This window comes from Melospiza melodia, chromosome 11 (genome assembly GCF_035770615.1).
Source record: "Melospiza melodia melodia isolate bMelMel2 chromosome 11, bMelMel2.pri, whole genome shotgun sequence".
In the NCBI taxonomy this organism is placed as follows: domain Eukaryota; kingdom Metazoa; phylum Chordata; class Aves; order Passeriformes; family Passerellidae; genus Melospiza; species Melospiza melodia.
The window spans coordinates 23,924,364-23,948,011 of NC_086204.1; the positions used below are offsets into that span (position 1 = coordinate 23,924,364).

The 23,648-nt window shown below is 43.3% G+C and overlaps 1 protein-coding gene across 1 annotated transcript in view; it reads right to left on the reverse strand.

Annotated features, from left to right (window-relative positions):
- The window catches only part of TRABD2B (TraB domain containing 2B), a 263,307-nt gene extending 239,990 nt beyond the window's left edge, over positions 1 to 23,317 (reverse strand). The window contains exons 1-2 of the mRNA XM_063166065.1: positions 23,096 to 23,317; positions 22,093 to 22,653 (exon numbers count right to left, since the gene is read on the reverse strand). Of these exons, the coding sequence (XP_063022135.1) occupies positions 22,093 to 22,653; positions 23,096 to 23,203 (669 nt within the window). The 5' untranslated portion in view covers positions 23,204 to 23,317. The remainder of the gene's footprint in view (positions 1 to 22,092; positions 22,654 to 23,095) is intronic.
- Between the last annotated feature and the right edge of the window lie 331 nt (positions 23,318 to 23,648).

The window sequence follows — 23,648 nt, forward strand, 5'->3', positions numbered from 1 at the left end:
ACTGGCTTCTGAATTTCCTATCACCCAAAGCTGAAACCTGGCAGAGCCTGACTTACCTCAGGGATAGGAAATCAGGAATGCTGACAGAACCTGCATATTTGAAGTAACCCATCTAGGGCTGCCACAAATCTACCTCGTAGGCTATTGCTTAAATACAACAGGAGCAAACCTTGAGTCAGGATTATACTTTTACTCACACTCCTGTGATGACCTAACATCTTAAAAGTAGCTGCCACCCTGAGATGGACAGCCAGTAGCTGAAATGCTGAGAGGCACCTGCCCAGTGCCACAACCAGCTTTGCTTCCCAAAGGTTAGTTGTCATAAAATGCGTGGTAGGAAAAGTAGGGGAAAAGACAATATTGAACTAAAAGCAAGTTTTCTGTGGAAAGAATTGGAGTAACTGTAACTGCATTTTCATATTCAGATGCTGATCTGAGATTACTTCAGATGTTAAGAGAGTACCAATGAGAGGACACCCAAGAAAAGCAATATCCCCCAGCCTATCTAAGGGCATTGCAGAAACACTGTTCAAGCACAAGCAAAAAATATCTATCATTCACTGTTGGCCTTTCTATCCCTTTTTAGGAATGGCTCACTAAGCAGGTTAAAGGTGCTGCCCCTGTGACTGCTTACCAATTACAATTACACACCACTAATAACAGGAGACATTAAACATTCCCTGGATGAGCTCCAATGCTGTGGATTATACATGGGAGTTTATATCTACACTTGAGAAGATACACAGAAATATGTGGCATTGCAAGCTCTGCCCCTGGTGTGAGATGGACGAGATGAAGCTAAGAGCATGCAACCCACAATGAAAACACAGAAATCATTGTCCTGAAAACAACAGCTATGGCTGTCCATTTTGAAGAGAAGTATTATGTTCTCTTCACAACCTCTGTCCTGCCCCATTCGGAAGCTCCACATCAAGCAAAGAGTGGGTTTCAATGCAGTTCTCCAGAATGGCATAGATTAAAAAAAGCATCATCATCAGAAAACAGCAGTTCATGTGCTTCCTGAATGTATCTCTCTCTGTCAGGACCTGGTGGAACAGGACATGTCAAAGGTCAGCCAGTCAAGTGCAGGGATGACAAAATCATCGTCCTGCAGTGTTGGCTATTCTCTGCTTCAGGTCTGTAGTAAGCATTCGGCAGTATCTAAATCAGAGCATTCCTGCAGGAGCTCCAGGGAGTGACAAGGAAACTCTCAAGGACCCAGGCAGCTGGAGATTACAGAAATTACACTCTCTGCTCAATTACAGAACTGGTCCTCGCTGTCCCAAAACCCAGTGTAAAGCCCTAAAGCACAACACCATTCTTTCCCCCTGATGTGCTTGCTTTCTAGTTAGCTGGAAAGAAGGGGATTTTTGTCCTGCACAACTCCAAGAAGCCCCTCAGAGCCCTCACTCCACCTTCCCCATGTGTAGTCAATGTACTCAAGCCTTGCAGGTCGGCTCCTGAGTTTGGCCCTTTATGAATAGATCACTATGCTGGCTGCTCCCAGACGTACACAGCCAGTTGTATGTGGTGGAGAATCGTAAGCAAGGGCAGGAATGCTTATTTGGCAGCCTTTCCCGGCCTCTGAGTGTCTACTGACTTCTTTTTTTTCTTTCTTTTTTTTTTTTTTTTTTTTTTTATGTCTCTGTCACCTCATTTTTAAGCTGGGTTTTGATCTTCTCTGCCAACATAAATCAGGGAGAGAGAGTCACTCCAGAGTGACATCAAGTGGGCATGTGCAAGCTTCAGAGGGCTGTGTCCAACCATCTGCACATCTTGCAGCAGATGGGAGCTGGGATAAGTGACCACACATTTCAACCTGCGGTCTCACCCCTTGGGAGCAGCTGGTTCCCTGTCTGTTAAGTCAGCAGCCAGGTGAGAGAAGACAGGTCACTGGTAAAGAAAAGAAACAAACTAAGAAGCCTTGCTATTTATATACAACCTGCAAGCTCTCACCCACTCTTTCCATATATATATATATATATTATCTTGCTTCTGCAATTAAAACACATTACTTAAGAAGAATATAATATTTCATGCCGAAGAGTAAATTGGAAAGCTGTGGTTTTCATTTACATGAGTTAAACCCACAAGGGACAGCTGGAATGGCAGTTACAATTAGGCTGCCCATTAGGATGCATTAGATGACATTAACCCAAGACCTCTCAGGTCCAACACAAAGCCGTCAGGCTGCAAGGGAGTTTAAGAGCAACCTAGAGCTTTCTGGTGACACTCATGCTCAGTGCAAACATTGGAAGGGAGTTATTTTCCCTCTCCGTGACATGGCACATGGTCAGTGTTGCTGCTTCCAGACTACAGGGGCTTGGCATTTCTTCTAAAGCCTTTACAAGGCTGAAATCAAATGCTGCAACAACCCTTTCACTTCAACAGAAAAGTATTCCAGAAATGCTATGCAAAATGCACCAGCAAGCATAGCCAGACAAGGGTGTAACCAATCAGACTCCATTCCCAAATACTGCTTATTCATCCTTCCCATGCGTGGTTGTTAAGATTGGAAATTATTCATCTTCCTGGTAAAGAAAGAAATAAAAATATACTGAGGCATCAATCCACTGAAGTGCTACACAAGCACTACTGCTTTTGCAGTATCTACTATGGCTGCTTATCTAGGCTGTGATTTTCTTCTGGGATCCAGCTTCATGAGTCGTCAAAGACAGACCATGAAACACCATTCAAGTATTAAAAGACTCATAGGAAGCTTGAAATGAACTTAAGCGACAGAGTGCCTGCAACTCGGAGTACCTCCTGAGATTTCACTCACAAAATAACTGAATTATTAACTAAAGAAAGAGTAGTGTGTGGAAAAATGAAGCCACTTGCTTTTATGTGGCTAGAGTTCTACAGGGATTAAGAAGATCTTTAAAAATACCAACTTTTTTCCAAATGTCTACTTAGTTATAAAAGGAGACTTGCCAATTGGAGATCATGAATGCTTTAAGGGAAAACAATCACTCACAACTAGATGCACTGCTGAGACATGTTTGAAGTCCCAGAGACCCGACCCAGTCTCGCTTGCATCACACTACCTGATCCTCTTGAAATCACCAGCAAGCTCCTGTTTGTAAAGCTGCAGAAAATCAGTCATAGCTTTTCACAAAAATGCTGAGTTGTCCATGTCAAGAAAATTATAGAAAGTCAGGCTATGGGCGGGAGGGGGAGAGGGTTAGAAAAAGAGAGCATTGTTTATGGAACATGAAAAGCTCCAGCGACACAATATATGGAATTTGGAGGGAAACAGGCCCTTCTTTCTTTCTGTACAATTCAAATAATTCCAATGGCAGACTGGATATTCCCCAAAACGAGTTAAAAAAGCACAGGGCTGTCAAAGCAATTTAGAAAGGGAAAGTTGAAGTAAACATGGTGACTTTTTTTAAGCCTTAATGCTTGGAAGACCTGAATGTTACCCTAATGTATGCTTTCCACAGAAGAGAAAGAAGTAATAGCTGGATACACAGCCCAGTGAAAGGAGACTGCTTGGGCATCTACAGAAAATGTATGGAAGTACCCCTAGAAAAAACCTCAGCTCAAGATGATAACACACATATCTAACTCTAACCCTATCTATGTGGTTCTAGGTTCTGATTAAGGAAAAAAAATCCTTATGAAGTCCTACTACTAACTTGGAGTTGTTGTCTTCAGTAATGAGACTCTCCTACTCAACCAGGATATTTTAAAAATCAGTAAAGCATACAGTTTTTATTGCTTCCATGCTTCTGCTTTCATGAAGATGGAGATTTAACATTAGAAGTCATACTTTCCATAACTCTGTTCTTCTTGCTACTGTTTTACCTCCTTACTCATGCCCCAAGTAGGAACTAACCCCTGAATCTGAGGGACTCTTTGGACCTTCTAATTTCAGGCAAAGTCTTGTGCAAAGCATATGTAGGATGCTATTCTCCTTTGCTATGGAATGATGGTTTCCATCATTTTGCATGACTCAATTTTCACCGAGAAAAGGAGAGGTAACACTATTTCCACCTACCTGTCATTTTTATTTATATGTATATACATGAAATTGTGATCAGATTATGGTAAGTATAATCTTGAATAATTGGATCTAAACACGTAAGATTAATGTAATCACAAGACTTCTATTCAGCTGGGTCTAGAGTAATTACACCCAGTAAAACTGCTTAGTTTATATATAAACTTTATTCCTCTAAAGGCTTCTGTTCTTTAAAATATCATTTTCACAGAGTCCGTATAAAACACAAGAAAGGCTACACACTTTGTTAATTCTGAGAGATAGTGAATTCTAGGTCTTGCTCACTTACCACTAGAAAGACTTACTGCCTGGTCAGCAAGCTCACCAGGATTCAACTTGTTTAAATTTCTACATTAATAGATGACCTGAAACCTAAAAAGTCAATCTGTCTTCCTCCTGCACAAAGCTTATCATCTAACTCTTTCTGGACTGGTGTGTTTGAAGGAATGGGGTTTGCTTTGTTACTTTTCTGAACTGCCTAGTGTGTTTTGACTGAGAAGCTAAGAATCCCAGCAACAAACTGCATCCATGTAGTCTGAGCTGCCTGCTGTAGTTCTTACAGAATGGGAGTATAAACTGGAGTATGGGAATCCAGGAACTAACCAACAGTTCCTTTCATCTTGGAATAGAAAATTTCCTTCGATAGTTTTAATTATACTCAGGCAGACAACATGTTGCTGTTGGGTTTGGGGGGTAATCCCACTTTAGAACAGATTTGCTTAATTGTTTCCATCAGAGGAGAACTTGAAAATATTTCTAGCTTTTAATTAGAAGGTTGGCAGCCTCACTCTTAACTCCTTCTCAAATAACTCTGGATGTTGAGGCTTAGAATAAATTAATTTGACACGAGCACGATGCGCTCTGTAGAGTTCCTGACAGCCACGAGGTGTCTCTAGGAACTGTCCCAGAAGGGGTGTGAATCCTGGTTAACCAACGAGACAAAACCTGAAATTCATTCTCTGCAGAAGCCTGTTTTTTGTCTGCAGTTGTAAAAACTTTCCTTAATAAATGACTCCTAAAAGAGAGAGCATGATCTTGTCTATCAAAGATCTGCGCAGTACTAGAACCAGAGAAAATATATTTACAGAGTTGAAGAATGGTAAAACAAGGGTCTACATCTGGAAGCAGTAAAGGAAAACCTTAAATATGTTAGGAAAAAGTTCCAACAGTGGAAGTCACTTAGACAAAGGAATACGTTGCTAGTTGAGAATGCATGAGGCAACGCTAGAAAGAGGTGCTTCAGAGATGAATTTTGAATTTTATCATAACAACACTATTTGGCTGTGTCATCAAGAGCATTAAAACCCATGCTGATCCTCAGAACTTGAAATCTCATAATCCAAAACCTACATCTGCATTTGGGCAGCAGCAAAGCACACAGCAAATTCTCTCTGCACAAAGCAAGTGGTCAGGACATAGAATACTGCTGAAATAGAGGAAACAGTGCCTTTGTCAGGGAGAGGTCATTGTCCTGACAGTCACTGTGTCTAAGGAATTAGCCAACATGGACTTTACTGACTGAATCTCTTAAACATGACTCTGCACTGGCCAGTCAAATAGGCATAACAGAATGGGAACGGATACAGAAATTGTTTAGAACCAAACAGCAAAGCCAAACAAGAATTGCAAGCAGGAGCTTAAACTTTTGACTCAAAAGCTGAACTAGGCAACTCATCTCCTTAGTGATAGAAAGAGGACATTTCTTAGGATAAAAGAAAAAGATGAAGCCTCAAAGTCCAACCCATGACCACCTCTTCTGACTTTCTCCTCAAGTGAAAGGGTAAGCTGGTTGTCTGGTGAGATCTGAGCTACAAAGAATGAAGTCCTGGAGCTGCAGAGATGCAAACCCAATATTTATACAACAGCTTACCTTGGCCTTTCATGTATGTGATTTTTATTTCTGAAACGAACTTCAAGCTAGGACAATCCAAGAGAGATCTCCTTAATGAAACGTTGAGGTGAAACTGCCATGTCCTGCCTCCCATGTCATTGAACTGTACTTCAAGAACTTCAATGACCATGCACAGCATGAACTACTGATGTGAGCAGAGACTGCTGCAAATCAGGTGTAATTACACATTAAGTAAGCTGAAAATGCTATTACTCTCCTGACATCTCAAATGAATTTTCTATATTCAACAGAGGTAAAGTCCCCCTATTTCAAACAACCTTCCAGTCAGGCATCCTGGAGATGTGTTAGAGCTCCCACCAAGTAGGCACAGGAGGACTTTCTTCTCCCTTGGCAATTTATCCAAAGCTGCTACAAGATTTACTTCTGTTGCTATCTACAGTTTAGTGGGGAAAAACAATATCTCAATAAAAAGTTAAAAATTAATCCTTTTCTATCTTTAATGTGTTGTTATGCACTAATAGCACAAAAATTTCCAATTGGGTCACTCACCAGATTGTTCTTTTACTGATGAGACTCATGGTTTTTCTAACTTCTCTTTAAATTTCAAATTGAGACATTTCAAGGAATGTTTCTTTCCTCAAATACAAAAAAAAAAAAAATACATGAGCACTGTTTCTGTTTAAAAAAAAAAAGGCATTTTCCAAAAATAAATAGCTCTAATATCTTGCCCATCTTGCACGCAGAGAACTGAACACAAAAGGCCACGTCAGGACTGTCTCTTGAGAGCCCAGAAAACTCCTGCATCCTCTTAACAGAGCTCTCCTGATAAGCTTGGAATAGTGCATGTAGAGCTCATGGAGTCCAGCTGGCCTAGGATGCTTCATGGATCATGGACAGGTATATCCCACATATGGAGAATGAGCAGAAGAAATAGTGAAGGGTGCTGCTATTTCAGAGCCTCATATACCCACCAAGGCTTTGTCTCATCCCACAAAATTTTCAGACACTTAAAGTTTATTCTCCTTGGACCCTACATACTCCAGGCTGCATCCAGCTGCTGCTGAAGGAGCTGTACAGTGTGTACTGCACACCGGGCAGAGCAGCCATAGGAGGTGACAGGAGTCTGGCACAACTGTCCCTGTTTTCCATTCCCTCTGCCCTGCAGTGCTGTCCCTTGCACCCCACCCCTACATGTTGAACTGCCACTGAAGCCCCTGCCTTAGCTGGCTGCTCTCCACTGCAGCAGATTCCAGTGGCAATGGTCCCGTTGTGCTGTGGATGGTTAGAGGCACCATGGGATGAGAGACACCAGCAGTGTGTAAGGCACAGCCCAGAAGGAACCACAGGGCCTCAGTGGGGCTCACTGGCCACACCAAATTCCAGCCTCTGCTGAGTGCAGAAGGCTCCCAAGAAAGGACTAAAGTTTGAGCAAACACAATGGCACCTCTTACATTTGGACAAGCTGAGGTAGCCCAAGTCAGCTTAAAGCACCTCGTTCACTTCAATCCTCTGTTTTAGACTTGGACAACCCTTTGCTCTTGACAGACTCCTCAGAAAGTGCCATGAGTTACACATCAAATGCACAAGGCACATGGGGGTCAACATTACTGTCTTCTCTCAAACCAGGGATCCTATTCAGGGCTGCCTGCCAGACTGCTGGATGAACCTGGTCACCCCTCAGGAATATAAACTCTTGGGAAGAGGAGGAGAACTGGACAAAGATGACCAAGGACATACTCTTCCATTGATCCCAAATGTGGTGAGGAATTCAAAGGGCTTCAGACAAGAGGAAAGGTGCATTTGATGAAATAAAACCAGTATTTTTACTGTTTTGATAAGAACGATGGATGTTAAAAGATCTTGGAAGGCATTAACTCTACTTCACACTGGAGTGCTGTTAAAGCCAGCATGGCAAGAGACTATAACCCTGTAAACATATGTTGTGTATTAGATTTTGATCTGGCAGCTTGCCTTAATTTTGTTTTTTTAGGACTCCAGCTAGTTCCAAATACACTTCCATGTTTGTGTTCCAGCAAATGAGCAAAAGGCAGAATGCTTGAGCGATGGGGACAAAAGAATACACTGGACTATAAGTTCATTTCCAAAAAAAAGCCTCCATTGGTATTGGCACATTAAAAAGAGGATGACAAAAATATCAGCAAATTCTTTTTTCCATCCCTTTCTCCAAGCTTTTTGTTTTTTTCTGGTGTACACTTCGCAGCTGTTGAGAACTGTAATGATTTTAGTCTCTTCTCTCTGAATTATCAATACGGACAGAAGTGACAAAAGGACACATTTCCAGCCAATTTTGTGACTCCCAACTCCTCACCAAAAAAGCATCCTCTGAATAGGAATTAGCCTGGGTCCCTGTAGGTGCACACGAAGAAATTCTTTCAAGAGGCGTTTCAGTCTGCTCAGGATTGAGAGTTCCAGCTCATATAAACAAACACTGTTACAAGAGGCAAAGTTGATATGGATTTATGCAAGGAATGCATAGACTGAATAAGCAATTTGATAATTAATGGGGTTGACAGGCACTTTCGAATAGTACTCAAGTATGTGCAGACTGAATGTTTTCATATACAAGCTGAACCAAAGACAGTAATAATTTTTAACCCATTTTATACCTAATCACTCAGATGAAGGAAACACATGCATTTTTTTTCCTCTTGGGTATTAGTTTTGACCTCCCAAAACCTGACTATTGGGACATAAATCCTTTGCACTTAGTAGTATTGCACACAACAGACCTGTAGATGTCATATACAGGATGATTTTTTTCTTAAAGACTGTTTGAAGAATGAACTTTCCGAGTATTGATTACTTCTTTTATGTCCCACAGCTTAAATGCAGCAGTTTTGCTCTTAACAAAGAGTTGAGAGCTTAGTTGCATGCGTTCAGGGAATTTCTGAAGAGCCCCTCATGACTAAAAGAAAATTTCTTTTATTACTGGCTTCCAAGCAAGCCAAACCACCGCTCCTACAAGCCCAGCTGCAGAAACTAAAGATGCTTAGTAAAGTCTTGAACAAAGCACTGTCCCACCTGGCAGGAGATGATGGTAATTTATTGTGCATGGAAGACATTGTGACATTTTGAACTGCACAGGGAGAATGGAGCAGTAATATAACTGCTCCCACACAGGAATGAGATACTCAATGTTTTCTCAGTCTGGAACAGGTTCAGGGATGATGCCTTGATCTGTTTCACAATTTCACCCCTCTCAGGATCAGGAAACAGTCTTCTAATACATTTGGTTTATGTTCTCATACCCTAGACAACAGAATTATCTTCTAAAGGTTGTGTCCACAGAAACCACCTATGGAAACAAGATTTGGTCAGTCTTTCCTTACCCCTCACTCTCCTTCTCCTTTAGTGATAAAATCAGAAGGAGGATGTGGAGGTTTCAGTTCAAAATTGGGCACAAAGACAACCAAGACAACCACTTTCTACGGCCTCCATAAAGGCATTGAAAGATCAGAAGGGACCACTTGGAAACACACTGTCTCCAGTCAGTAAAGCTGTAGGTAATTGGAAAATACCTATTGAATGACCCCAAAAGGTCTCCAGCAAAAGGTAGGTGAACTGTCAAATGGAGTTAGATTTGAGGTGCTTCAGGCCCATTATTCTGTCCAGCTCAACAGCAGACGCCTAGGAAACCATATATTAAATATATCCTCTGTTAAAAGCTTTGTAGATGGGGCAGAATTCTGGCAGCCTGCTGGGAACCCAGCAGCAAGTCAACTTGCTATGTCTGCTCAAACATCAAATGACACAGTGCTGCCTGCTAAGTGCCCCCCACTCCAACTCTGGCTGCAGCTGCCTTTGAAGAAAGGTGCAATGCCTTCTGCATAGATGTACATGCCGAATAAAGTCTTTTAAAGCACGTGAGAGAGAAAACTGTCATCAAAATGTACCGAGCAATTACGGGTTGAAGGTTGAACTATTATTGCTTCATGCCCTCCCATTCCCCTCCCCTCCAGGGCGGGAAGAAAGGGGGAGGATTATTCATTTGTATTCAGGCACTTCATTAATGTTTATAAGAGAATCCAAACATGCAAGCAAAACAAGGACGAAACACTCGCGCCAGACGTGTGATGCGATAAATGTCACTGGAGCAAATATTTAGATCTGTTTACAGAGAGGCCTATTAAGTCCTTTTTGAAAAGCTGTGCAGTGTTGTGGCTTGGTTTCTGCCTAGCAGCTCCAGCATAAACACATGGAAGATGGCTAAGTCTCTCTCTCTCATTTTGTTATGACATCTGGAAACCTAAGGAGGTTGGGAGAAGCCAACTGGCTGCCCTACTGTGATGTCTAGCTAGAGGGTCTGCCTGTTGAATGATGGCAGGACATGCAAAGTGGAACTGCTGAGCTCTCCAGCTTGTGCCAAAATCAGGGGATTTTCAACACAACAATCCCTCAACAAAGGTTGTTGCAACACACAGGACCTTGGTTCATTGCTGATGATGCAAGTCTATGCTCTCAGCCATTTTTCAAGACCATTTGCATTTGAGAAAAACAATTCCTTTAGTGGCTAAAATAGCAAAGAGGGGCGGAGCCACTCTATTCACCAGGGATGAAGATGTGTCTCATAATCCCTTGCCCAAAGAGCTGTAGGTTGTGGAGTTCACAATCAGCCTGGACTTCTCCAGATGTCCCCTTCACATCACCATCTCATCAACTCCAGCCACTCCACATACAGATATTGCTTTTTCTAAAAGCACTAAATAAGTTGAAAGGTGTAAGAGAAATTTATAGATGGAAAAATCATTGTCTTAGCCCCAGATGCAGTAACATAATTGGGGTAATTCAACCTCTGAAGTGATGCCTCAGTTTCCAACACATTATGTAAGGCCTACAGGTATAATATCATGTTGTATATACAAAGACTCAGGGTTCTTTATCCACATGCCCAGCCTGCTTCCCTTCATTTTGGAAGGAATGGTGCTCAGGCCACACAGATGTACAGGACTCCACAGAGTGACCTCATGTGGTGCTGACTGAATTGAAACACTTTTAGTTTTCCTTCTGACTTAGTGAGTTAAGTTCACTTTTTTCATGGCATCAAAAATTCAACATGAAATCACAAGTAACTCTACTTAGTCTGGTTTTTAAGCCTATCAAAATCACAAATAAATTAGAAGAATATTGACTAACATTTCTTTTCTCCCTCATTCTCTTAATAAATTATTTATCTACCTGAAACTCCTTTCTGCATAAACCAGCAGGAAAGACACCTTGCCTGGTTTCAAGAGATACAGTTTTGGGTTCCCAGTACAAGGATTGTCAACTTGTTTGATTTGTTTTAGTGGGAACTACACTGAGCTTTGCCTCAGAGAACAGGGGAACAGGTGCCAAGTCTTTTGGGATTCTCCCATAGTTATATTCCAAGCTATACCCTCAGGTCTGAGCACTCTTGGGAAAACACACCTCTTCCTTCCCTGACTGATAATGATGGATTATTGATGTTACAGTTAAACTTGTTGTTCTCCTAAAAAGTATAAAAAGGTTGTGATAGTTCGTGTTTTAGAAGAACAGAAAAATTCATGCAACCACTCAGCTGAACAGTAAATAAACATTGGTTGTCCCTACTGTGTAACAGGGTTTAATCTTTTCAGACTTAAGCATCCAAAAGATTTTTTTTACTGCTGAAGTTTTCCTTTCTAATTAGTGTCCCTGATTAATTCTTGCAGAAAATGTGCGACAGCTTAGTGACTTGGTCTCAAACCATGGTCCCTTCCATAATGCTACATTCAGCTATTATTCTCTGCTTTTGCTGTGTTATACTGCTCTTAATATACCAGACTCATCAGGAGTGCCAGGCCTCAAAACATTGTCAGTAGCATGCCAAACATCCACAGGGAAGAGAGAGGAATCCCTTCCCCTACTCTTGTTCAGCTACCTCCTGCTTTGGAGCTAACCCTTGGGTTATTTACGTTGTGTGACCTTGAGATGAATGGCATTTGGCAGGCCGCCGGATGACTTTGTGTTTCAAATCAAACATTCTCAGTTTCTCCCACACTGACAATGGGAATAATTCCTGAATGCATTTTTGGGGGTGGTTCTTCCCATCTCATTGCCTGCCATGGAGCTCTTTGGTAGCTACGTCAGGGTTGGTGAACTTTAGCTTGACTTTCTTGTTAGACTCAAGTACCAAGTGGTGTGTGTGGTTTTCTTCTGTGGTTTGGTGTGTGTGTGTGTATTTTCTCTTTGTCCCAGAGTGTCTGCACTGCTGGTATTAGAGCTACAATTGTTCTATATATAAAGCAAAGATCCCTTGAATGATCTGCCAAAGGCTTTATCTGTGAACAATCTTTGTCTGTACTTGCTTTGCCGTTAACCAGTTTTGACTGTACTCCATAATGGCTGGAGTTGCTTTGCCTTAACTGATATGTATCAAAGAGAACTGCTAAAATTAACTGCTCATGAACTGTGTCCAGGATGTTAGATTAACTCATGTGGAATCCTTCACTGAACAAACTGATTTATGATGTGTTATGACATTGTTATTTGATGTGTTGCACAACAACTCAATTTTAAAAAATGAAGAGTGCTCCATTAACAAGAGATAAATCTTTCCAGTGTAATTCAAATGAATCTGCAGCAACTTTAGAGAGAGTGTGATAAGGGATCTTGTGTGGGTTTAGTGATTGTGTTTTGCATTCTTAGGAATATCTTCCACTGGGATCTCTTTGTCAGTAATCACAAAACCCATCCAAAATGTGCCAAAATACATCACCTTTTGGGAGATTTTAGCTCTTTGTACTTCCTAAAATACAAAGGGGTACTACTACAAGTGATTCCCAACAACTAATACTTCAAGCTTTGAGAATGTACAAGTTCATCAATGATGCTTGCTTTCCACTTCAGAGCCACAATATGCTGTAGTCTCTACAGGGTACATCCATTCCAAGCTTATCCAGCCACACTTAACACACAGCAAGTGCTCAGATCAGTCAGTTTAATTTTCAAGAAAAAGTCCCATCTTTGTACATTTAGATATAAATTTAGTATGTTTTTAAAGCAAGCACTATTCCATTACTAGAACATGAACCAGTGCAAATGCTGACCTTAAATTATGAAGTTCCTAGAGTGTGTTTCAGATGACTACATGTTAAAAGCTCAGATCTCTCTGGATACCCAGCTTCAATAAAAATTCCTTTGAAAGTGAGCTTGAGTTATACACTGTACAGCATGTCTCATTTCACAGCCAAGCCACTCAAGTTAATAAAGAAAATCCTCTCTGGCCTCACACAATTAGCTGGGTAAAAAGCTGGCCAATGCCAATCTGCAGACAGGCAGATCCATAAAGTTGGACAGTGTTTCATGCCTGCAAAGGCCTGTTGTCTTGAGCCTCTCAACTTCATCTTGCCACCAAACACCTGGATTATTTCAGGATGGTATAACTTGGTCTCATGGATTGTGGAGGTATTTTCTCGTTGGTATTCTGGTACTGGAAAGGAGAAATGCTGAAAGAGCTGAACTGCACCCCAGTTGTTTGAAGGCTAAGCCATATATTGGCCATAACTTTGTATTAGAAAACTTGACTTTGCTCACTTCTGGGTGTTAGTGAGTTATCTGCTCCGATAGGCAGACAATGAGCTTTTTTGAGAATGTTCTTTCTAGCTTTTTCCTGTCTTAATCAAGAAATTTATTATTAAAAAGAAGGGCTTTTTGCATCATTAACTCTTATGAAAACAACACTTTTAGGCATTTTTTGCACACTTGTACCTCCCCTGCCCCTGTGATATCCCAAAAATAAAGAATTACTTCAGCTTGAAAGCAAACTACAAGTTAGCATCCCACCTGACTCCCAGTATGTCAGGACCAGTTCCTCTCATGGTGTAGGGCTTAGCATTTTTACCATTAATAGTGCTGTGATCATTTTCCAGTGTTTTAGAATCAACAAGACACATTGGGACGTCCCATCACACTTCCTTCTGGCATAACATTTATCTCAATAATCCTTTCTAAAACTGTAAATAATCACATCCCAGGAATACAAAGACCTTCAAAAACTTGCGCTTGTTTCTCAAATCACCCTTTTGCCCTCTCCCTCTCTGCTGACTCTGCAAACTCCTGCACTGTGAGCATTTGGTCTCACATTTAAATAAATATTCCCCATCACTATTATGCTGTCACCTGTAATAGGAAAAGGCTGCAAGAAATCAAAGGAGAGCTAAATTTGTGCAGTGGCAGAAAGCGTACAGAGAATAATCAGTCTTCATTGTGATTGCTAACAAAAGTGAGGGAGCCTAATGGAGACCTTGGATTTAGTACAGTCTCTAAAATATTGAGGGGATACTTTCAAGACACAGAACTGCCTACTTGAAAGCAATACTTTTCCCGTGTTCCTCATAACTTGACTTTTATTAAAATGGAAAGAGGTTAGAAAATAAATGTAAGATTTGTTTCCTTTTTCTCATTCCTTGGCTCACTAAGTCTGATGAATATTGCTTTGCTCTATAAAGGCAGATTCTTCTCTGGTTTATATATTGGAGATACCTGTGTCTCCCAACAAGTGCCCCAATGGAAGAGTTCGGGTAGCAGCAGCAAGTAAGTTTAATTAAATCTGGTGGAAACATAAAGCATTTGTTCCTATTATGCTTAATTATGTTGATACAGCTAAGTAAACTGCCAATGACTGAATTCCTAGCTTTTTGCCCCATCTTAGCTAACTCCCATTTTGCAGGCATACCCAAGCATGACGAACCTCTGGACTGGAATTCATGTGGAAGGCTTCATAACTTCCACACTAACTGAGCCTAGGAAAAGAAGATATCAGATTCGTTTCTTTTTCTTTTTTTACAATCTTTTCTCTGTGTGCTACTAGGAGTTTCTGGGGATGGTTCAGTGTTTTCCCTGGCTTCAAAGGACTCTGGAATGGACACAACACACAGGATTCAGCCTGTCACTTCTAACACTGCTACCCACTGGTATGGGCTGAAATCCTGATTTTGAGGAAATCAAGAATAAAACTCGCTTTTGACATCTCCAAGACTCTTCAACCCTTCAGCATTGTTACAGTGCCTGGATGGAGGTGATCAGCAGTGGTCCACTGATAATAAATCTAATTTTTACAATATTTCCGGGATGATGATTTCTTCAGGCATAACTGGCCTATGGGAGTCTATGTATGATGAGAAATGGGGTGTCCAGTACTATGCTAAACAACTCTCAGAGTGGAAAATCTTGGGTCTTTGATCTCATTCAAACTAAAAATACTTTTTCTAATGAGCCTCCTCAAGCCATACAACATCCACTTCAAAATGCTGAGCACATGGTTTTAATTTAAAGTTTTTACCAACTTTCATTTATATTGTGCTAGAAGTCCTGAAATTACTTGCACCAGAAGCTCTAAAATATTGGAAATTGAATGTGAATGACTGGTGTTGGAATAACTAGTGATAAAAGCAGCAGACATGAGTGTGAATTTCTGCGTGAGCTTCTGACAGATACTAACCAGGTCACTTGTCATTCTCCATGCCTTTAAATGATAATTAGATCAAATAAACAGTAACAATTATACAAAATAACTGTATTGTTCCATTGAGCACCAGAAAAAGCAAATTCATGGAGGTGTTGAGACACCACAACTACTAGCTGTTGTGATGGATACAACCAGTCTTACAGTTTAGTTGCATGACTGTTCCCACTCTGCACAGAGCATAGTCTTGCTCCAATTCCAGCCCAAGAACTGAGGTATTAAGTTCAAACACTGATATGTGCAGTTTTAAGCTCTGCAGGCACCAGTTTAATTTCTGGTGTCTCAAGCGGGATGGAAACTATAATGCTTTTGGGGTTACAGAAGGAGTATTAAGTTCAACAATTGTTGCAATGCTCAGAAAAAAATGTCTTAGTAATTGCAACCTAGAAATAATTTGAGATATTCAGAAAGATACTGAAATTGTGTCATCAGCCTACAGTGCTTTCTGCAGATTTTAAGTATAGTGGCATTGAGCATCTGTACTGGTTGCCTACCTGGAAGAGGGATTTGGGAAAGTTGAGAACACAAGGCAGATATGTTTCCTTGCAAAATGGGGCTCTTCTAACACTGACCCTTGAAAGTTAAAACCAATGAAGTTTCTAAAATACCAATCATTGCTGAAAATGTCCATTTTTTGCTATAACTTAAACACTGTCCTCTGAGGATGCCAGCTTACAGTCATTCATCCAAGCAGGCAGGGAACCTCACTAATAAGACCAAAAGATGAAAGAAATCACACAAAGTTCCCATGGTTTAAGCAGTAACACTGTGATTTCTTCTGCCTTTTACTTGTCTCATCAACTCCTAACAACAGTGAAAACATTAATAAGGGTTTGCAGTGTAAAGCATAGCACAGGGGAAACCTGTTATTTTACAGTATGTCCCTCTGAAGTCCCTAAATATGCTTTGCCAGGAGCCCTGCCACTGATCTGCTCTCTGCAGGAGTGCAAAGTGAGTGAGCGCCCTTGTGTAAGATCATTTCTGGCCTTTGCAATCCAGGAACCTCTGACTTGCCCAAATGATGTGGGCTGCCTTTATAATGTGGATTGCTACTCACTAGGGAGCTGAGGGGAGCTGTTAAAGACTTTCTGAGAACTGTAGGTTGCACTATACTTCAAGTGGAGGATTTTAGGGTCAATGGTTTATTCTGTTTATAAGCAAAGCACTCTAGGCCTGAAGGCGGATCCTGACTGCTGCTGCAACAGCATCAGAAAGTGACAGCAAGTAACAAACAGATTGAAAATCACCACTGTGAAAACACCATTTACTAAACAGGGGCTAACCCAGTATCTACTGGGTTAGCAGCTCTGAGGTGGCAAACACACACAGGAAAAAATGGCACGATTCTGTACGATTTGACTTCTATACACTAATAAAGTTAAGCTGCCCCAGGTACAGTAGGGACTCCCCTGAGTGTCTGTCACACTGTTTTCTGGGGATTTTGCCCTTTTAAGAACGATCTTACAAAGATATAATTTCTACCTAATACCAATTACAGGCAGCACCCATAATTTTGCAAACAAATCAACCAGCAGAGTCCTCCAGACCTGCTCATGGGAGGCAGGTACACCTGCCTTGGTCTTGGATGTTACCAAGGAGGGTGTGAAGGATCAGAGGGAAAAGGAGAGCTCATACCTGACCAGTAGCACAAACACTACTGGCAGTTCTGTACACAATAAATAAAACAGATTAACTGCCAGCTGCCCCTCGAGCCATCCTTAGTGACTGGCTGCTTTCTTAATAGCCATCAAATGCCTGGGTGAGCCTTCCAAGGGGCTGTGGGGCAGAAACACACATTCACTGGCTGTACAGATCAACACCTACATGTGGGTATGGCTGTAAACATCAGCTGCTGATCCTTTCAGGTGTTACTGCCACTACTGTCATTTTAATACTTGCATAGTTTCATCTTCAACAGCTCCCCGGTGAAGACATAAAGCATCTCCCACTAGTTATATGGAAGAATTTCTATTTTTGCTATATGAATTTCTACCCCAAGGTTAATTTTGCTGGGGGAATTTTTTTACCCTGGGGCATAAGAGGGTGAAGGGAATGATAGTTTAACAAAAGCCAGCAAGCTGAAAACTATGTGCACTATGTATAGCTGTGTGAAATCAAACTCTTTAACAACATTTCTTTCAAAACATTCAGCAATCAAAACAGGTAATGCTGTTTTTGATGACTCCTGATCTCTTCACAAAGCCTGAAATTCTATGAAAAGCAAGAAGATGCCATTTCTACTAGGCAAAAACCACTTTTATTTCAAAATTTTTTTAAAAGTCAGTAATATTCCCTCATATAAACTATGCAGACTATCAAAAGTCAGCTAGCTCTGAAACTGAGCCCTTTAATGCAGTTCAGAAAACTTTGAGCCTGGATCTTTCATTAGGACAAATAAGTACACTTCTCTTGAAGTCAGTTACACTGGTCCTGTCAGCTTGGAGAATCCCAGCTTTGTGATCACAGAAATGTTTCGTTTTTCAAGAGGACAGGGCAGATTGAATAGAGTCCAGGACGTGGCCCTGGCTGTATATTACTCTGTATATTACTGTTTTGCCACTGAAGGTCCAGCTTCGAGGCTGCAGAGCTGTCAGTGACCAAACATGATGGACCACCCATCGGCCTTTTATTAACCAGCACTTGTTCCCCCCTCTAATCCTATCACCAGAGTAATCAAAGCTGCCATGTCCCAGGGTTTGATGGAACAGCAGGACCTGGGAAATGAAGACTGATTTTGTTAACAAAGTCATTCCTGCCCCATGAATGCTGTCTCATTGGTAGAAAGCGGGGAGATGAGGTTTATTTGTGCAGAGAATGAGGCGGCAAAGAAATGAAAGGGGGAGAATGGTGAAGTGTGAAGTTTAATCTGGCGCAGTCTGAGGTTTCTTTCTTTGAGGCCGTCTCTGATCCAATCAACACTGGTTTGATATTTAACATCTCCCCCTGCAGTTGGAAATGATACCAGCCAGAGGAGACCGGAGTCAGAGCTTCCCAAACAGCCAAAGGGGAGAGAAGGGGGTGCTGGCAGCTCCTCACCAGCCTGACAGCTTCCCCACCAACAGGCTGGCAGGAAGCTGGACCCTGACACAAGATTTCCCCTACAAACACTGGGATTCAGGGAATCTGCTATGAGCTGAAGGCAGACTGTCCCTGAGGAGAGCAAGCTCGGGATGGGATGGGGAAGGGATTTTAGTTCTAATGTGGAGGAAGGGCTATGAACACTGTCTGGGACTGTGGATCCTGCTGAGAAACAGGATCAAATACAAGCAAGACATGTCACCCACCTCCCCAGGGAACAGCAGTTTGGGTAGGGCAGTAAGATCCCCCCCTTGCTGACTGTACAGACCTTCAGTGAGGACACACTGCAATCACTCCAGGGTGATGGGGGTCCCAAGACAGCCCTGGGCCATCAGGGAGGATGCACCAGACCTGAGCAGCTGCAGGAGCCACCCTCACAATTCTCCTTGCTCCAACAATAACCTGGGGAAAGCTTCCCATCATAGACCCACATGAGGGTCCCAAAGAGGAGAGAGAGCTCAGCCCTAATCCCAGCTGGCACTCAGAGAACACAGGGATGAACCCTCACAGCCAGTAGTGGCTGCAGTGCCTCTGCCAGGATTCCACAAGAAGGCCTGGAATGTCATCTACCCCTCACCAATACTCAGCCGTGGCCAACTTGATTTTGCCGTTTTCTGGCCACTTTCTACATAAACATCAGCGCTGTCAGACAGACTTGTCTGCTTCCTCTTCTTCACTTGCCTCAGCCCTTCTGTCCCACCTCCCATGAAAACCCTGAAATTTCAAATACCAAGGAGCAGTAAAAGTTCAACCTGACCCAAGCCTGCTATCAATTCCCCTGCATCCAGGCTCCCAACACTGCCTTCTGCTGGGATTCAGACACCTTGACACCAGCTCAACCATATCCAGGGCCCGGACTTTGAGTGACCAGCAGCTGCCAGAGTCCCAGGAGGAGGGATAACACTTCCCCCCAGGATCCAAGCAGGAGGCAGGAGGATGGGAGTGATGTGGAAAAGCAGCAGGAAACACTGTGCAAGGGTTTTAGGGTGAGCAGAGCATCAAACTACAAAGTTTCGGGGTTTACAATAGAAAACAATGCTCCCTGCCCTACCTGCAGGAGCTGGCTCTCCAGGAAGCAGCTAATTATATGAGCCACCTTAATCTTTTTATCCGGCTAAGACAATCAACATTTGCACAGAACGTTTCAAAGATCGTTCCTGGTCAAAAATGCAAGTGTATCCACTTTCTTTCAGAGCAGATCAAAACCAAGTACCACACCGGGACCACTCCTAGATTTCCTCCTCCTCACGGTATCAGATTAACAGATTTGGTGCATGTAGTCAGATTAAATATTTGCAGTAGCACAAAGCCGCCTTTGAGGAGAAGAAGTAGGGAAAAAAAGCTTTTTTTGTCTTTTTTTTAAATTTGCTTAGGGCAAAAATACTGGACTTCGTGGATGTGGGAAACAAAAGCATTGACATGATTCAGCAAGGCTCAGTCCTAAAACCTGAATTCTGAATGCAGAAATAATGTGCAGTGTTCCTGTAATAGTAATGCTGAAAACAGGTAAAAAACCGCTGATGCCCTTAGCAGATTTGGGACTATAATTTATCACAGATGTTCTCATCAAACTGTGCAAACACCCTGCGAGACAAAAGCTGCTCAATTTCTGATTTCCATTTTAGTGGCTTTTAATTACGTGTTGCTTAAGGAAGGCTCCAAGACCTGGAATTGGGAGGTGAAACCTTGCAATACTAATCCACTCCACTAAATTAGCACAGTAATACACCAAGCAGTAGGACTGCCAGACGGTGTGATAACATTACAAATTACTATTGTTAAACAACTAGCCAGGTGTCAGGATGCATGGAAATCTAGAGGAAGCAAGAAAATAAATATCTGGTTTGTTTTGTTTAATTTTGTCTCCTGTTGTTCTGGTGGCCTTGTTCCCAGAAAAAGCTTCAATCTAGGAAAATTCCTCCTGAACACTGATCTATTTCAGCAACTTTGTCAATTCTCTCTAACAATTAAAATGGAATGTATTCTTTTAATCAGCACAAATGTTTTGCATAAATGACTGTCCTTTGCTTGCCAATAGCAGTAATACCTTTACTGTTCTTTTTTAGATTGTTTTTGGAGCAAAATGAATGGGAAATTTTTGTTTCTATTTAAAAGTTGGACAGAGAAACAATTATGGTTAAGGGCAGCAGTGAGTTTTGCACTCTGTCCCTTTTCCTTTCTCTTTGCTCACTCTCTCTGGAAAGAAAAAAACGTAGCATGATTCACATTTAAAAAGCTTCCAAGTGGTACATTTTTAACCAGGTGCTTTCATGTGCTTGACTCTAATGCCATTTTTGACCTAATACAACCAAACACTATAGGATGACTGGAATAGTTAATTATTTTTACCTCACCTTAAAGAAGGGGCTCAACAGAGAGGACAGGCACTTAAACCTTTCAGACAGAATAGTGTAAAACGAATTCCTTGATTTGGATGTGTGCTAAATAATGCAAAGGTCCTGAGGGGCTTTCTTCTAATTATTTTTATTGATAAACAAGAAAATACATTCAAAAGTGTATGGAAAAATCTGCTCTGAAGGCTGTATGCAGAGTTAAGACTCCTAGTTGAAATATGGATGAACCAAATGTTAGTGAAAGCCAGACTTTTTCCCCTTCAAATAGCTCCTACTGGACTTCAAGGGAGCAGGGGGTGAAGGCACTCTAAGGACATTTTAATCACACCAAAGATTAGTCCTTTAATCCTTATTTCCCCACATCACCAAGAATTTTTTTGGTCAAAGTAGGACAGTAAGATAAGGCTGGAAATAGACCGATCCAAAACTAATGACAAAAAGCAGGTTAAGAATGAAATATCATAGCAGTAACTGACACCATCTTAAATCTCCCCCGGATTATTTGTTTTCTTCCACACACGTTCATTTCCTCAATTTCTAGTAAATCTCATTTCACATAAACAGTTCCACAAAGCAAAGTCAATAGCTGTTACTGTGTTCCTCATTAATCCACTGAAATGAAATAGATCTCATGGCTTAGTGTTTGGCTGTTTAAAGCTAAATCCATTGAAAGAATTCCGGAGTCCAGTTACACCAATAACTTTTGTTTCTTAACCTACATCCTTTTCTGTTTGGTGAAATTTACCTGCTCTAAAATGAAATAAACCCATGCATATTGCACACTCAATTTCCCCCAGTACAAAGGCAACATGAGCCACTTTGTTTTGACCCGGAATGACCACGAAAAAGACGACTGACAGTTTGCATGCACTTAAATCAATCTGAACAATGTGGAAATTTCTATTTTCATTGTTCATGCTTCATCCTCTTCCTGACAAGTACCACAGAGCTGCTTTACTTCAAAACAAACAAACAAAAAAATCACTTTTTGCCCAGCTCCGGGACAGGATGGGAAGCATGTAAGTTTCCCTCACAAGTGGCAGGCAAGCAGATACATACATTCACACCCCGGACATTTGCCTCTCAAATAAACTACACACGTGATAGACACGCAGCACTCCCCACGCACATCACGGGGGTTCTGCAGGCAGAACGGATCAGCACGATGGAGAACAGGCAGCCCAGCACAAAAGCTGCTGAGGCCCACGAGTGACCACTCCGCTGCAGCAGGCTTGGGGTTCACCCCCATCAGCTGATGGAAGTGCAAGAACACCCCCCATATCCTGGGATAACACACGAGGCCCAGAAGCCTCCTTACCTGGGAGAAGTTGAGCCCATTCAGTGGGTGGCACTGCTCCTCCACCCGCTCCACCGCACCCGTCTTCTTCTTCATCCTCTCGGCCTCCTGGGCGAGGTAGAGATCGAGCACCGGCACCCCTCTGGAGCGGATGTCCGTCTCCGTCAAGGAGTTCACCATGAGCATCACCCAGACGGGCCTCTTGCGCTCCCAGTTCCCGGCGATGGCGTTGAAGAGGTAGTCGGCATAGAGCCCTTTGCCCCGCTGGTCCGGGGTCATCCAGTGGGGCAGCATCAGCTTGATGTAGTCCAGGTGGCGTTTGAGGCGGCGGTACAGCTCCCGGGGCAGCACGTCCTGCAGGTTCTCCCCGTGGGGCAGCATCTGGCAGCTGGCCAGCCCCGAGATGGTATACGGGTCCGTCAGGTCCAGCTCGAAGTACACGCTGGAGCTGGCGTGGAAGGCGGCCTTGGAGTTGTCAGGGATGAAGTCCCAAACTCGCGTGTAGGGCACGTGGATGGTGCCGAAGAGATAAGCGGGGGGTTCACGGCGAATGGTCCAGAGGAAGGAGTTGAGCTCTCCTTGCTGCGGGGAAGACAGAGGGGCTGCTCAGTGATGGAGGGGCACAAAGGAAAGAGACAGCGATGCCACCCTCAGGGCTGCCCGCAGGGCAGGAGGAGCGGGCGTCCCGCTTCCCCCTCTCCTCCTCGCACCAGCCCCACGCGGGCTCGCAGCGAGCAAAGCCCACGGGCACCATGAGGCCCGCATGGGGCTGGGTCCCGCCGTGACCCCCCGATTGCGGCGGGGACACGGCCCGGGCCCCTCCGCGGGGCACACGCGGGGCAGCGCCGCCACACCTGTGGGGGCCACGCGCGCCCGCGTGCGCGGAGCGGGGTTGGGGTGAAGGGGGGGGGGTCCCTCCGCGCGCCCCCGTCCCGCCCGCGCCCCGCGGCCCCCGCGCGCCCCGCGGACACGCGCGCATCCCCCGCGGGCCGGCGCGCCCCCGGCCCGGCCCGGCCCGGCTCACCGAGCGGGGCAGGTCGCACTGCCCCGTGTCCATCTGCTCCCGCCGGGCCGCGGCGTCGGGCAGGAACCCCCCGAAGACGAAGCAGATCAGCGTCAGGTTGAGTTGCATCCCGCTTCCTCTCGGTCTCCTCTCTCTCCTTCCCAGATGAGCCTTTTTGGATTTCTAGGATCTTTTTTTTTTTTTCCTCCCCCCTCCTCCTGCTCTTCCCCCTTTTTTTTTTTTTTTTTTTAGCCTTTTTTTTATTCAAACAAACTTTGCCAGTCCCATCTGCATCTGACAAGTGCAGGGGGAAGGACTGGCTGCCCCCTCCCTCCCATGCTCTCCCCCCTCCCGCCCTTTCCCACCCCCACCCCCTCTGGCTCCGGGCTTGTCAGAGGCGCTGGATGCTTTGGGGAGGACGGTTCTCATCGCCAGCCTCCGCCATGCTTTGGTGTTGCAGACCGGAGACGCTCCTTCCCGCCCCGCCGCTTCGGGAGGAGGTTGGGAGGAGAGGGGCGGGGGGGGAGAAGAGGGGGGAAGCGGGGGGGAGAGCAGCCATAAAGTAAAAAAAAGT